Source organism: Poecile atricapillus, chromosome 13, assembly GCF_030490865.1.
Source record: "Poecile atricapillus isolate bPoeAtr1 chromosome 13, bPoeAtr1.hap1, whole genome shotgun sequence".
In the NCBI taxonomy this organism is placed as follows: Eukaryota; Metazoa; Chordata; class Aves; order Passeriformes; family Paridae; genus Poecile; species Poecile atricapillus.
Window position 1 is genome coordinate 18,218,359 of NC_081261.1, and position 16,045 is coordinate 18,234,403.

General features: G+C 41.1%; 1 protein-coding gene across 5 annotated transcripts in view; it reads right to left on the reverse strand.

Annotated features, from left to right (window-relative positions):
- KCNIP1 (potassium voltage-gated channel interacting protein 1) overlaps positions 1-16,045 on the reverse strand; it is a 234,084-nt gene that overhangs the window by 63,852 nt on the left and 154,187 nt on the right. The window contains exon 3 of one of the 5 annotated variants that reach the window (XM_058848942.1): positions 8,501-8,505. The exons of the other annotated variants lie outside the window; for them this stretch is intronic. Within the exon in view, the coding sequence (XP_058704925.1) occupies positions 8,501-8,505 (5 nt within the window). The remainder of the gene's footprint in view (positions 1-8,500; positions 8,506-16,045) is intronic. 5 annotated transcript variants of the gene reach the window in all.

Here is a 16,045-nt window from a genome sequence, read left to right on the forward strand (position 1 = left end):
GCAAAGGGAAATTAAAAATCCTAGTCTCACCTATGTTGATATTGGTATTTACAGCAGATTATCCAAGCTGTGCAATTTTTTATTACATATCATTCAGAAACAAATATTTACTCTTAACGGACATTTTTCCTTGAAGGAATGCTAACATGTACCAAAGCAGAAGGCTGTAAATTAACTGCTATTGTCATTTCTACTCAATTACTACCTACACAAGAACTGTCATGCAGTGAAGGAAGAGAAAGGGAAGTACCATCACTGATGGTGAATTTCCTGGCTTTTATCACTGTGTCAAAACATTATGGTTCTGTTTTCACAGGCTTTCATGTGAAACAGCTCAAATGGCAGCAAAATCCCAATGCAAAGCATTTTTTAGTATCAGTTTAGTGATGGCAAGGAGCAGGATTAAGCACTGCTTAGTGAGCAGGTACTTAGAGGAAGTCCCTCCCTGATCAGGGGCCAGGCTCTTCACAGTACAGACCCCTCTGGAGGCTCTGGAGGATCTGCACTCTCTGCAGGCAGCAGGAGGGTGCTGGAAAGGACATGTGGACCCATCCTGTAACACGGGCACTTCCCTCTAACAGGCAATCACTACCATGAAGCCTTTCCTGGAGTTCCTCTTCAACATTTGTGGACCAGGAATCCCACTGTTGGTCCAGAACACACCAACCCAAGTTTAAACTGCTTTCCTCTGCCTCAGGTTTCTAAACCCAAGTTATCCTTGGAGTCCTCGTGCACACAGATGTCTTTTGCTCTTTGGCCATGTGACTATTACAACTGTCTCTATTACATGTTGAACCCAACCGACAATGCTGAAAGAGACCTGGACCAGAGTACCTCTTGGGATGAAACACATTTTCCTGGGAAAGGGGAACCCACACTCAAATCTCACTTCAAAAAGAAGGAATTCTGCCCCCAAACCAGCCTAGTGCTCCAGCCTCTTGGATTAGGAGTTTTTTCCTCAGGCTCCCCAAATTTAGCTCATTATTTCCTCAGCCCCTGCCAAGACTCAACTCTTACTATTCTGTGAACTACCTTAACTTCTAAAATGAGCTCAAATGAAATGCATTGTATATATGTCACTTCAATAATTTATTTTTTGGCTAAAAACTAGTTATTTAAAGGTGTCAAATTTATAAATTAGTTTGATCATTCTGCTGCATTAATATTTTAACTGAAAAGATCCAACACCAATTCCACACTTTAAACCCCAGCACAATACTTCCCTCTGGATCACAATTCATCTCTGAAACACTTGAGACAAACAGACAGTGCAGGAGAGAAGACATCCTATTATGACAGCAGGTAACGACACATCAATGCATTATTTCAGCAGTAAGTCCACAGCTAACCAAAGGTGCTCCATTAAAGAGCAGCACCTCTCCAGCCATGTGTGATCACACACTTCCAGATACAGACAGTCCTGTAGGGCGCTTGCAAAGCTCTCAGGTGGGAAGCCAGATCAGTACTTTCAATGACATTAGGGGACCACACACACCATACCTCTGTTGAGATAATGAGCGACACAGAGACCTCAGGCAGGTGCAAAGGAGTGCTCTTTATTTCCAAAGCCCCAGCCTTTTTAAGTAGTTAGCTGCCTATCAGTTTACATAGTTTTCAGGCACAACAAGCCCAAGTCAACCAACCCAAATACACCAGGATGTGGACACACGGCAGTCACGTGGCATGGCTCACACAGCTCTCTACCTCTATTCCACCTGAGTCACTATCCCACAGTTCCCTTCTACTTAGGCTAAGTAACTGGCCAGAGCCATGATTTTACAAGGCCTTCCCTTTATATAACCTTACCTATGGGTCACAATTCCTCTGCTCACATGCAACCTTCACTCCACACAGGAGGCTCTGTTATTACCTGCACAACTTTGTGCGTGTCCTGTTTAGATTTATTTCCTGCAGAAAGCACTCCCAGCAGAACTGCACCGAGACACAGGATCACTTCTAAGCAACAGAGTTGTAACAGAGATATTTATATGCCTCAGCAGCTCCTTCCCCTCAAGTCACACATGATTCTTTCCCTAGAAATGAAGCATGAAAGTGTGGGAAACTTCACAGCTTGATGACTGCATTTCCTGCCAGCCAAAATACTAGGACTGTGTGAATACACAAATCTTATTTATGAATCAGGCTTTTAGAAAATTTGGTTCCAAAAGGAGGCATCTCTGTGTTTTCTGTGCTACTAGTCACAACAGGTTGCCTGAAATGGCTTGTTTCTTTAGCTAATGGGCAACAGTAATTCATGAAAATGATTTATTAGATACCTGTATCTAAAAAAAAGTACATAAATTTATAAATTACAGCTTTTTCTGCTTCTGAAATATTCAAGGAGTGTCTCTGGGTTAAACTAGATAACAGTTACCCAACTCCCTGGGCATGGAAAGAGAACAGGGGAGCTGCAGTGCTGTACAGTTCCCAGGCTGGGTGCTGGAGCATGGCCATTTCTCTTTCAAATGTCAGGATGAGCCTATCCATCCCCAGCTAAAAGGCAGTGATAACAGAGGTGTGTAACTGATGTGTTCCCCATGGGTCTTACAGGCAGCATTGTAATTTCCACAGTACCTGCTGTAGCGGCAAAGAAAACCAGACCGTACAAACCAAAAAAAAAAAAAATTCAGCCAAATGGCTCAAGCTTTGTATTAAATGAAGCTAAGGAGCAACCTTCCAGTCAATTCATGGTGCTTATAGCAAGCACTACAAAATCCTTGCAGTACTCTATACAGATATTGAACCCTGCCAGGACAACGTGAGTTAAGGTTTAGTTATCATCTCATTAAAATACACAGAACTGACATGGATGAATTCCCCAGCTTTTATGTTATGCTACACAAATTTTACATGTCTAAACAAATACCAAGTCTAAAATCCAAATTTTCAAACTATATTCCACTCACTTAGGACCAGATTTTGTCACAATACTGCATGTATTACAGATCTTGGCCAGATGAGTAGCTGGAATCAATTTTATGGTAAGAGCCACCTTTTTCTTTGAAGTAATTCTTAGACTAATAAGTATTTTACTTATTATTAGAAGGGATGACAGACACCAGTGTGTCGCCCTGAAAACTCAGCTTCTGAGCTTGCTGACATGGTTTTCTAAAGACTTTCCCAGGACAGTAACTGTAAACATAGATATGTGTACATTCTTTCTGTTACACGTCTTGTGATGGGCATCTCTCATGGCCAGTGCAGTGAGAAAGTGTTATCCTGACCATCCAATCCCTGGCCGTGGTCAGAAACCTGTAAATCCTGAAAGGAAAAATAAACTCTCTCTTCTTTTCACCACACCTCGACCTGTGTCTGTGTGATCTATTCGTACCCAGCGGCAACACCAGTGCTTGTAGCAAATTGTCATTAACACCAACAGATGCTTTATTCCCATTATCTAGGATCATGTAACATGAATGTGTCCGGGTGAAAGCGAGGCTTTCACTGGGAAAACAGTAAAACGTACGTTTTAGCTGAGTGGGTCCCTATAAAAACAGGTCTATGATGGCAGTACATACTTCTCCAAATTTGGACTTGTCTCAGGGATAAAGAATAACTGAATAACATTGTCTGTACCTTCTATTTTTTAAAGCAAAATTTCACATTTTTTTGTAAGTAAACATTACTAGAAGACCAAACATTTTCATTTAGAACTTGATAATGAGAGAAAGCCTGATAGCTTGTCAGATAGAATGACAGCCTGATCTCATGTGTATTTAGTTTATAAGTCAGCGTGAGGCTTTTCCCTACAAACCAGATCCCATCACCTCAACAGCTCTCAGCCCTCACACCCCTTCTCAAGCTAAAGGTTTGGGGATTCTGTTCACACGGAAACACAGACTGATCACATGGAAATTATTCCTATCCAATGAATATCCCTCACTTTTCAAACACAACTTTTGGCTGTATGCTAAGGCATGTTTTGAAATGTACCTTGCTTTTGAAGAAACTAGGCAAACTATTGATTAGGAAATTTGAGAATGAATTTGGAACAATCAAAACTGAATTTTGCTTCCAGCATTGTATAATGAGTTTAACATTATTTCATGTGATGTTTATGATGAACACCAACATACAAAAGCCTTTATACTATCTTTGAAGTAAGGAAAGCCTGGTGTGTTTAAGATAAGCAAAGAAGAGGAGAAAGAGTTTTGCTTTGCTTGTGTGCACAACTTCTGGTCTCCCTTTTAAGCTGTCTTTATCTCAATCCAGTTTTCCAGCTTTTACTCTTTTGAGTCTCTCCCTGATTCTCCTGGTGGAGGAGTAAGAGAGAGGCTGTATGGTTTTGGCTGCTGGCAGGGGTTAAACCATGACACAGCTGAAATGCAAAGCTTCTGAGTTAGGGGTAAATCTAAACACTTTGGCTTGAGTAAAAAACCTCAGCACTCTGCATAACTAAAGAAACAAAGTGAAGATAACCATTATGTTTGCTACAACACATTGCTGGAATCAAACCTGCTTTATCTTATTAACAAACAATACATGGTGAAGGGTCTGGAAAGAACCTCCCAGAGAGAATAATAATTCACAACTGTTGGGGGGGATTTTTTTTAACCTGACCATTTCTCTTTCACTGAGGTTTCCTGCTCCTGCCTCTGTGCTGTCACTGTAACAGTCATCAGGCACCAAGAAGAAAAGTCTGACTGCAGCTGTACCCCCCAGAACAGTGGGCACACAACAGGCTTGCAGCCAGGGCACAGTGGCCTGCAGTTTGCATTTGCCAGCTGGGGTGCTGGCTCTGTGCTTGGCTATTCCTCCCACCTCTCTTTCCTATTTCCACAGCCTTTGTCCTGGTTTATAGAGGAGGGTGCTGTCACATCACTTCACTTTTACTGAGAGGTTGCTTTCTAATTTGCATGCATGTGTATTTGCTCAAGGGCATGGCGTGCAGTTCAAAGCTATTTTCTCACTTTCAAAGTAGTCCTTGTGAGTAAGTTGTCCCAAGTCTGATGTGCACCAGGCTTGTACTTTTGTTCTTGATTGAGTACTGCTGTGCTATATTCTTTTTAAAACTCCAGCTATTTTGGGAGAGGCACATAATTTAATATGTTCAATAGTTTTCTTGTCAGGCATTCATGTACAACTTCCTTCATCTTGCACTCAGATGTTTGATATTCCACATAATTGGATTTTCTGCATTTGTGTTTACTTTTACAACCTACAGTAAATGCTGCCTTTTTAGCCAAAGACTGTTAAAGTTTTTGCTGAAGCCTAAAGTAGCCTATCCTTCAGCTTTTCTGAGGCTTGCAATGTCAGTTTTCCAGCAATTCAGAAAACTTTTCAGAAGGGTAACTAATGTACAAACTACCAAAGACAATACTTTGAACACTGCATTAAGCAAAAGCACTTCCCACTCAACAGCAGCTGTGGGCATGCACTGTGACCGTTACCTGCTCTTTGGCCAGATGTACAGCAATTCACTTTATTATCATCACTGAGCCAAATATCCAAGCAGAGACAAGGAAGAAAAGCTTTTCTCACTGAGATTGCTCTGAAGTCCATTCATAGGCAGAAGTGACTACCGTTGAAAACAAAATGAGAAACCTGAAGATACAGTGCAGGAGAAATCTTCAAAACCTTCTGCAGGGTCAGCACCTATGTCCTCTGGAAGCTGAACCCAGGAAAGTGATCTAGGACTGAAGAAAACAAGCTCTGTGGAGAGGAGAGTTGTAGGACATCTGAAGATGAGTCCCATCATCTTTGCCTGTAAAACCAAAATCCAGACAAAAAACTTCCTTTGCAAGCACAGTTAGACATCTATGGACAAGTGGAAGACTGTCCCTACTGGCATGGGGGATGCCATCCCATAGCTGGGAAAGCAGGCTCTGTGCTTCTGCCAGCTCTGTTAGCTCATTACTCAGATCTTTATTCTGGAACCAGTTTCCTTTCCCACTGAATGGATGTGGGAGAATCAAGATACAGGGATGAAGGTAAAAGAGGAGAGAGGCCAGGAGTAATCATAGCTTAAAAGAAAGGCCTTCAGGACATCATTAACAGGCCAAACTTTTTAGTTTGTCTCTGATGTTTGCACTAGTGGTACTCAAGTTTCTCCTGCAAGTCCCAGCACATCTGGTTTTTTTTCTTCTCAACAATATGTGCATGTTGTGTCAGGAGTTGTCTTTTCTGCTCAGGATCAATGGTAGCTCCTTTCAACCTTTTCCTTTTGTATTTAAAAAGCCCATCTGGGAGTTCTAAGCAGATGAGCTCAAAAAATTGCTTTTAAAATCAAGAAGCAAAAGTGCAAACAGCTGCAGAGAGTGCTACTGAAACCTTAAAAAGGTGGAAGGTAGCATAAATGCTCCAGTGCAGCCAGCTGATTTCCAGTGTGTCCACACAGGATGCATGTGGTAGGGCCTGGGTGGCTTGTTCTGAACAGGACTGAGCACAGGTTTTTCCCAAACATCCTTGCAGGGACAAGCAAATGTTAGAAATGTGAAGAATGTCACTGTTCTTCAAACCCTCTGGTCTGCAGGGAGTCTCAACATAGGATCCTCAAGTTTTATAAACAGAAAACTTGAGGAAAACAAGTGTTGGACAGTGGGTAAGGGACAGAGGATGGTGAGCAGATGGCCAGCAATAGCCAGTGTTCCTCCTCACAAGGAGAAAAAAGATAGCACATTGTCCTGCTAGGAAACAAACTTAGGTCAGCAGGAAGCAAGTGACTTTTACTGGAGCTATTTTTACTTACAAAGGTGAAACCGTCTTAGGCTGTGGAAAAGGAAGCAGCTAACTGTTCACATGGCTGCGAGATTTGGGTCTCCTCCATTCCAGAACTGGATAATGACTTGCTTTTATCATCCTAGTATCTTCTCAAGTAATACTAGACTGGTAGAGCAGCTCATGTACTGTCCCAGACCAGATGCCCTTTGAATTGCAATCTGTCCCACTCTGGCAAAGAAATTGCTCAGCCTGCTTTGTGCATGACCATTGGTCACACACAGGGGACACCCTTGAGGATTGGCCATGGAAAAACAGGAATGCAGAAGGAGCCCCCTGGTCATACCTTCTCTTTGGTCCACTGAAGCTTGACCTGCCCATTCCCAAGGCTTTCTTTAACCTGTTGAGATGCTATAGAAGTGCTTTTTATTCAGACTACTTTACTCCTGAAGGCTCCCTTTCTTCTTTTTTCTGATGTAGGAAGATACCAACTGAAGTGGAATCCTCGAGGCCTTCCTCCTGTGTTCTTTTCTGGGCTACCTCTTCATCCTATGCTTTTTGTTTCATGCAAGGCAACGATCTTCCACCCTCAAAAGACAACTCAGATTCTCCTATGGTGAATAACACTGACCTCAGACAGAACCACAGTATGTCACCACTGATGTACAAGAACATTATTTTCCTACTTTAAAAATTAAATTAAATTAATTAAATTAAAATTAAATTTTAAATTAAATTCAGAGTGTATAAACCAACTATTACAAAACAGTGACTCTATGTGAGATGGTATGTGCTCACAGAATTGAAAAATGTGCTATAGAAAGCACAATATTTTGAACTATATGATAAATGAAAATTAAGATGCATCACCTTTTTCTGGAGTACCTCTTCTTTTTCCCCTCTAAAATATGCATATTGTACAGTAGAATTTTCACAAGAATGAACTAGGGAAAAAACCCACCCTTCAGAGCATGTCACAGTTAGGTCATCTCAATATTGTTGGGATGTTTATTGAATTCATATTTTTCTACCATTTTTCAAATGACAAAATAGAAGAAATTCTTTAAGAAAAGTAACAGTTCAGAGGTTGGGACAAAAGCCAAAAAAGAGACAGTTTCGACAACTGATTAAATCCTTTGAATCCAAGACAACTGAACTAGGAAGCAATTTTAAGCACAGAAGCATTCCAGTTAGGACAAAAGTGGGTCAGGTGTTTAATGGAAAACCACAGATTAAAGCAAAAAGTTTTTTTCCACTTCACAGTACAGCAAACTTGGATTAAATAACAAGCCTAAAGCTAGATGGTTTTGAGGTACAAAAATAAAATTGACATTCTGTCAATATGGATTTAAGATTAGTTAGTAAGTAGAGTCCAGGGAGTGCCCCAGAGAGGTTATGTCCACCACAGTGGGCTCTGTGGTAATCAGGGGCTCACAGAAGATCCCCAAACCTTTCAAAAAGATCTGAGATGATGAAACTGTAAATAGAGTGACTCTGCTACTGAGTTGCAGTGTCTTGCATCCAATTCCCCCAGCAGGAATTTTCATTAACACCATTTGTCAGTTGGGGTACCACCCTGCCAGGGCCCACGCACCATGGCTGACACGAGAACAGCAGGTCCATCCACCAACACAGCAGCACTCAGGGCTCACCCTTGTTTCTGCTGATACAATTTCCCTGGGGACATGGTGTGACAGATTGGCATTTAAGAAAACAAAGAGAAACACCTAAAGAAGTTAAAACTGCTGGAGGCTGATGGGAGTTTTTCTCCTGGCCAGTAACTGGCCATTTCTAAGAATTGACAGCAGTTTTAACCATTGAAAAGTGAGATCAACCTGTGAACACCACCTTAAGACCTAAGCCTGGGAATTTCTTTGTCTCTTTGGTTCCTGGCTGTGAAAGGTAACACAGCTTTAGCTGGCCTCCTGTTCCCCTGGCCAGCCCATGCGGCCCGGGCAGGGGCTGGGCTGGGCCTGCCGCGGCTCCCGGCCGGGAGATGGGGCCTGCGGGGCTTGCCCCGGGCTCTGGCCGGGCCAGGCCGGTCCCTGGCTCCGCTGCAGTTTTTGCTGTGACGGAATTCACCCCAGAGACTGCCGAGTAAAGAAAGAAAAAGCTCTTGACCTGTGGCAGGCTGAGACAATGATCACACTCTCCAGAGCAGCCATGAAGAATCTTCCATCGCAGACAGCCCCAGCTGCTGCTCCGGCAGAGATCACAGAACCATCTACAAAGCCTGGGCAAGATTTTAACCCTTTCACTACCCAGATGAGACTTGCAGATTAATCCTTTTATCCAGAGAGAGAAAAAGAGAGTAATCAACTCTTTTGAGTTGAGTTGAGTTGATCTCTACAAAAGAGACTTTATAAACTATCAGAGACAGTAAAGAAGGGAATTAAGCTTCAGAAGAGGTAGAGGATAAGGAGATGCTTTAATTAAGCTGAAATATTTTTCTGTTAAAGCTATAGAGATGGACAATAGTGTTCTGAAAAAACTCCATTAATTCATGACAGAGTATATTGGAAGGAATAGAATAGTTCAAAGTGTGGATTCTGAGCAAAAAGTAGAGTGGTTGTGGTACAGTGAGGTGCTGGAACAGAAGGGGAGAAGTAATAGCTGAAGATTTGTAGCTTTGTAGAGCCAAAGAGAAAACTTCTGTTTCCAGAGAGGCTCACAGAGATGGATGAAGAGAACTTTTGCCTTTGAATAACTCATCCTTAAAAATGGCATCCCTAGACTCATTGACTCATACACACCTCAGAGTGATGTGAAATGGGAGGAGACAACTGATGACAGATTTTCAGGCAGCTGGCATCAGAAAAAGAGAAAGCTACAACAGAAATAGTTTTCTTGTGAGAAACTCCATAGATTAGCAAAAAAAGACTTCTGTTTCTCTACAAAAACTGATGAAAAGACTCCAGCAAGAATTGAAACTGTTTGAAACACCAAAGTTTTTTGTCTCTATGTTGTCATATGAACAAGGAAATGGTTGGGTAGTCGGGGAGAAAAGGGTTTTCTGGAAGTTTTATTCTGGTTTTCTTATTCTTATAGTTTTTGTTAATAAACTTTCTTTATTCCTTTTAAGTTTTAAGCCTGTTTTTCTCTTGCTCTAATCCATATCTCACAGCAAAAAATAAGTAAGTTTTCTAGTAATTTCTTATTTACTGCTTTAAAACCACGACACATGGACACTACCAGTTCCTGCCTTAGAAAAGAAGCCTCATAATGTTGTGGAGCCACTTTGATCCACCCTGATTTAGTGGATGGGCAGGGGGCTTGGAACTGGATGATCTTTAAGGTCCCTTCTAATTCAAACCATTCTGCAATTCTATGATTCTACAATTAGGGTATACTCCTCCTCACCTGAAAGAGCAGGTACATTCTTCTGCCCTAACCTGCTTTCCTGCCTTTTTCTTCTTGACAGCTTATTAGGAATTATATACTAAGACAGAATCTTTGTCACTTCCCACATCTGAAGAAACCGTATGTGCCTAAGTGCATTGAATGCAAGAAAAGTGCAGCCCTATATTCACCTGGAAAGCATCAAGCACTTTCAGTGCAAAGATTTTTCAAGCATAGGTGATAAGCAGAGATGTAAAATATCCAGCTGATATTACAAACTAAGAGTCATGTAAGATTAGCAGAAAAAAAATAGGATCCTGATTCTGCATTACACCCACCAAGTCTCCTGTGATGATTTCATCCACCTTCTGAGGAGTGAATTAGATGATCACTATGATGAGCCTGTCAGCAGTGGCAGAACAAAGACAGAAGTTTATTACGTGCACAGCAATATGTAATAGCACACACTGCTAGCAGATTCTTACAGGTTACAGCCTGCTGATTTAGAACCATTCCATGAAAAAGTTCCAAGTATTTTATGGTCAAGGTTAAGCTTGGAGGAAAATGGATCTAGTCATTACTTTTAACTCCATTTTACTTGTGCATAAATTGAGTATGTAGAGAAAAAGACATTCCTCTGTCTAAGCACCATCTTGAAGAAGTAAGAGGAAAACCTCTTGCACCCTCCTGTTATCATTAGAATGTAGAAAGCCATACCAGATGGTAGAAAACAAGTTTATTTTTGTTCAGAAAGTCCCTATCCTTTGGTTATTCTGTGCTCACAAAAGTGGGACAGTCATCATGGCTCACATGAGGGCACAGAAATAACTAGTAGGCCAGAGCTCATTTGTAGGTATAAATACTTTCTATTGAGTTCATCAGCCACTCAAAAAAGCCAAGAAAGTGCAAGAACGTAAAAATTCCAAAGCTGGAACAAGAAGCTGGGTACTTGCTCATCCTCAGTCCACATTGAAGTAGACACCCCCAAAATATGCTCATCAATGACAGCTGAACCTGCCCAGTAGCAGATTAATTGTGATAACTTGGTACAGCCCAAAGCAGAAGTGCTGGCCACAAGCTGGAGGTTCTCCTGCAGGCACGTTGTGGGGTGTGTTGTGGGCACACGTCAGTGTGCACCAAGTACCAACACCTGTGAGCAGAAACATAGCACACAGCCAGGCTGTGACTGCTGTGGGAACACAGAGAAAATATTACAGTTCTGATAATGACTTCCTTTCAGAGAGCAAGCATGTGACAGCCAGTCAGCTCTGTCACCTCCTTGAGGACAGCAGGTGTCTCTCAGCTTTCAAAGGTAAATACATACACAGAGCTCCTATAAGAGTCCTTTATACTCAAGAACAGCTCTCTGAGCTCATTCCAGGGCATTGGCATGATCAATTTTTTTTAAAGATAAAAAGCAGTCACAAACTGGCCAGAAAGAGGAGAAGCAAAGGGAGAAACCTGAGTGTGGACACCAAAAAATACAAACTCAAGCCTTTCAATCTGTTCTGGGACCATGTATTTCTAGTAGCGCTCTCGTGTTTTGCTGTGTAGAAGTGGCACTGCAGTCAGAGAAGCCCTGCTCGTGCTGACATGCTCTGCCTCATTGGCCACACCACTGTGGTGTTGCCATTGCCGTACTCCAAGAGCTCTGCCACTGACGTGCTGCCACACAGCCAAGCCACAGCAAAGCAAGCTATTGGAAGAGAGCCAGAGCTGAGACTTAACAAGGCACGCACTTCAAGAAAATAAGGGAGGAAAAGGAGATAAGGTATTTGAGGAACAGAGAGTTAAATTTCAAGATTACATGGCAGCAGCTCTCAAAAAGATGGGAATTAATATACAGGTATTCCTGTATTAAACCAAACTAAGACTATGAAGTGCATATGAAAATTTGAATTGTAGTTGTCAAGAGAATGATCTCATCATTCTTTTCTTTTGTGAGGAACTTCACTCTTTCCCTTTATCCCGCACCTTATGTACCACAGGCTGAAGCTGAAAGACAGCAGTTTTCCCTAAGAACATCTAGTGTTGAACATTTTTCTCTACTGTATTTTAGTAGAAGTGGAGGAGATAAGAAATGGCATAGGATTTTTTTGTGAATATTTGTATGTTTTTCAAAACCAGTCTTGGATGGGAACAAAAGCACAATTAGGAAAATTCTGATGTCCTCCGCTCTGCTCAGTTACTGACAGATGGCTTGAGCTAATGCTTTTGTAAAGAAGTTCGTAAGTTTGAGTGCTCTATCTGACATTCAGACAGAGGCCCTTTCTCAGCAGCACAAAGACTCAGCTGGTTCACCTGTCCGGGTGCCCACAAATGTTAGAGTAAGAGCAAGAGGCCAGCAAGAGTCAAGGACTCAAACTCCAGCACCAGAATCTCCTTTAAGTGACTGTGATCTTCCAGAGAGCACATTTATTAATGGCTGGTCACAACTAGCTGGAAGGGTGCAGAATTTCAAGAAGTTTTGCCTGTTTCTGTCCATGTTGGTTTGAGTCCTCTTCCTCTGCTTAAAAATGTATAGATTTTATATTCTATATTTGTAAGTCACTGAAAGTCTCTCTGTAGAAAGCACTGATGAGTTTGAATGATAATCACAATGGTTTCAACACACAGTTTGTTAGCAGTGTACTTTGTAGGCTGTTCCATGCATACAAAGTCTACAACAGCCTGGGGAAACTGAAAGCACAGCTAGGAGTTATGTGGGGCCAAGGCAAGGTCCAGCTGTTCCAGCTGTTGCACTATGCAGTATGGAGCTAGCACTCTATATGCTGTGCTTGAGGTTCAGCACACACCTTTGTAAAGCCCCATGTTTAACTTGGTACCTGTTTTCTCCTTGCTTGATGAAGTCTGGCAACAGACATTTGTTTCTTCTTAGGATAACACACACTTGTGGAGTTTACATTGTACTGACAGCGTAGATTCCTATGGAGCATCATGCTCTGTAAATCCTACAGCATTATGCAATTCTATTAAAATAATGGAAGTTAAAAGTAGATCAACTTGTTTTCTCACTAGAATATTAAATACAATTTATAACAGCCAATATGTGAGTGTTAAGAACTAACCTATTGTAACAGTCAGTAGTCTCTGCTGGAAATTATTGAGAGACATTCATCTCACCATTACAGCAAAGCAAGCAGCAGATCTCACAAGGACCAGAGCTTCACGAAGGATGTGTATGCTGTATGTTCTTACAAAGGATGCACATGGCAGAAGCAGCTGTAACGAAGCCATAATTGTGTACAGATTCAAACTACGGAGTCTGAATGACAGCTTCATCTGAAGTTCCAACGTATTAATGTGAAGTTAACCTCACCTCTTTTTCAGCACAATTTACAGTATTTTAATGTAAATTTCATCAGAAATACAACTAGACATTACGACAATTTTCTCTGAATCATTCAAATATTCCTAAACTTTCCCTCTCCTTAGGAGTCAGCAATGTGCCACTCCCCTGTCATGATGTGAGTACAACTCACAGGTACACTGGAGACTGGGCACTGGAAGGAGCAGCTACCAAACCCATGAACCACTCCCTCCCCTAAAGCTTTCTTCTTCAATACTCTATTCTTTTTAAACCAAGTTGTTAAATAGAATCTGCCCTTAGATACATTCAGGCAGACAATAAAAGGATTCCAAAAACCTAGGTGCCCGGATGGACCAATTCATCACAGACTTTGCTAGAGCTGGAGACAAAAAATTACCTGTACATCAGGTACCATCTAACACCTCTCTGTTATAGGAGCACACAGACATCTGAAGACTCACAAAAGCCAGAATAAATAGATTTTTCTATTGTCACTCTGTCTTGCTTGCACAATTTGATCATTTCAATAGCCCTGGCAAGGTCAGATCTGGTAGGTGAAGAATTTGCTATGTAATCTGCATTACTGCCCCAGCTTCAAAATGCTTTGCATCAGTCATTGCCAGGTGCCTCTTCATTCATGCAAACATAAAAGTTAGGAAAAATGCTCAAAACAGCAGGAAGTAGGAAAAGCAAACACATGCATGAGAACTAAAATAAAGCACACAATCAATGAACCAAACTTTTTCCCTCCATTTATAGTACTTGCTGCTAATCTTCAAGATTCTTCAAACCTTGTACCAAATGTTGTCAAGTAATTAATATGAGGCTAGCAAGCTCACCTCTTCCAGGTTGTCATGAGCTCTGAAGCAGAAAGGAATAATTGCTATCTGTGGTAGCTGAAGGTTATTTTAACAACTGTGTATTTCTTGTTTACCATGAAAAATGACTCTCAAGTTTCTAAAAAAAGCAGCTGTTCAATATTCAGGAATATTCAGGCACACTAAATCTGCTCTCCCTTTTAAACGACGAGACTGTCTGCACAGACATGCTTTGATTTATAGAGCTCACTGTCTAAAATTCATCCCTTCTGCTTACATTTAATATTTACATGTTTCTACATGAATTACATTGTTTTTAAAAACAGAGAGGTAACAAGAATTAAGATAGCTTTAGCGGTCAGCTCCTTCAAACTATATTCTACAAAGCATATTTACATTTCAATCAGCAATGTTTTCCTAAAACATAGATGAGAATAGAGAGTAAGACCAAACATCTATTAAGGATAAATATTCTGAAAGAGAGCTAAATTGATTATGACAGAAACATTCATCCAAATAAGTTCAGTAAGGTTTTTGGATTTTCTGTTAATAATAGCCAATAGCTAAAAACAAGCCATGACACTTGTAGAAATTAGAACAAATTGAGAAGATGTAATGATAAACTCACTAAAATGTAAACCTTTCATTCAGCGCTTTGGGATGTGAGCTGCAGTTTACTAAAGCACACAAATCTGTATTGAAGTTCTTGAAACAATCTTAAACAAAGAATGGTTTAAGATTATGTCACATTTATTTTCAGAGTTGCAATGAGAGCTGCAATATTAGATAGGCATTTAAATACATTTCATTTGCCTAAAGAAAGCATATAATGTTATTTCAGTTACCTTTCAGCTACCTTTTAGCTTCCCAGATACTCAAACACTGCACATGCACAGAGAGATTAAAGTAAAAGCCTCTGCAGCAACTGGCTTTCAGAATAAAATATTTTCTATTTCTTAATATCCTACCTTCAAAGTTGTCTTCTAGGAGACCCATATGCTCAAGTGCCTTCACAAATCCAACTATTATCACCAGTACAACAATCATTTCAAGTCCCTCCAAGTTCATTTTGAAAAATTATTTACATAAAAGCATCTTTACGTAGGGAGAGTCCTGACTTCAGAGTTCGACTTTAATTACAAAGCCCTCCTAGTCCAAGACATGCCAAACAACCAGATAAATACAATGCTAAGAAGCCCAGAATATTCGCACCATAAAACATTTCCACTGACAGCCAGATGAACACAGGAATGCAAGGAGTCAAATCTTACCATGTCTGCATCACTTGCCTGCATGGATACAGATGTTTCAGTCTCTAAGGCAACAGAATATACAGTAACCACTTTGTTTAGCATTTCCTCTCTGTCACAGCCAAAATCTACCGGATCTGTTTGATACCTAGTAAAATTTTTCACACTGAGTTACAGCTTTAGAGGGATCTTATACTTAAGCAGCACAGAGGAAAAAAGTCTGAATACTTTCTCTGCCTGATACTGAAGTTCAGAAAACTCAAAGCAATATAATTTCATTTAAAAGATGCCCTATTTCTGTATTTTTCTATTGACAGGAATACAGTTACAAAATGTTAGCTATTTGTTCAAGCAGCTTGTTTTCCCAGACTGCAACACATTTACAGGAACCTAGTAAAATATGAAATATTATAAGAAGCATCTTGTTAGAGGGAAATCAGATTAAGACTGAGGGGTCTATGGGAAGCGAAAGCCTTTCCCTGCTGCTGCACAGCCCTGGGGGCTCGTGCAGATGTTAAACACCTGCCCTTGGTGCAGGTCACCTGCTGCTGCCACGGCTGTTCCAGGCGAGGAAAGCCAACAAACCGCACCAAGGACACAATGTGCCCCTGGCCAGCACTGCCTGCAGCTGATTCCCCTGGCTCAGGAGATACTTCCACGAGCACCCAGAA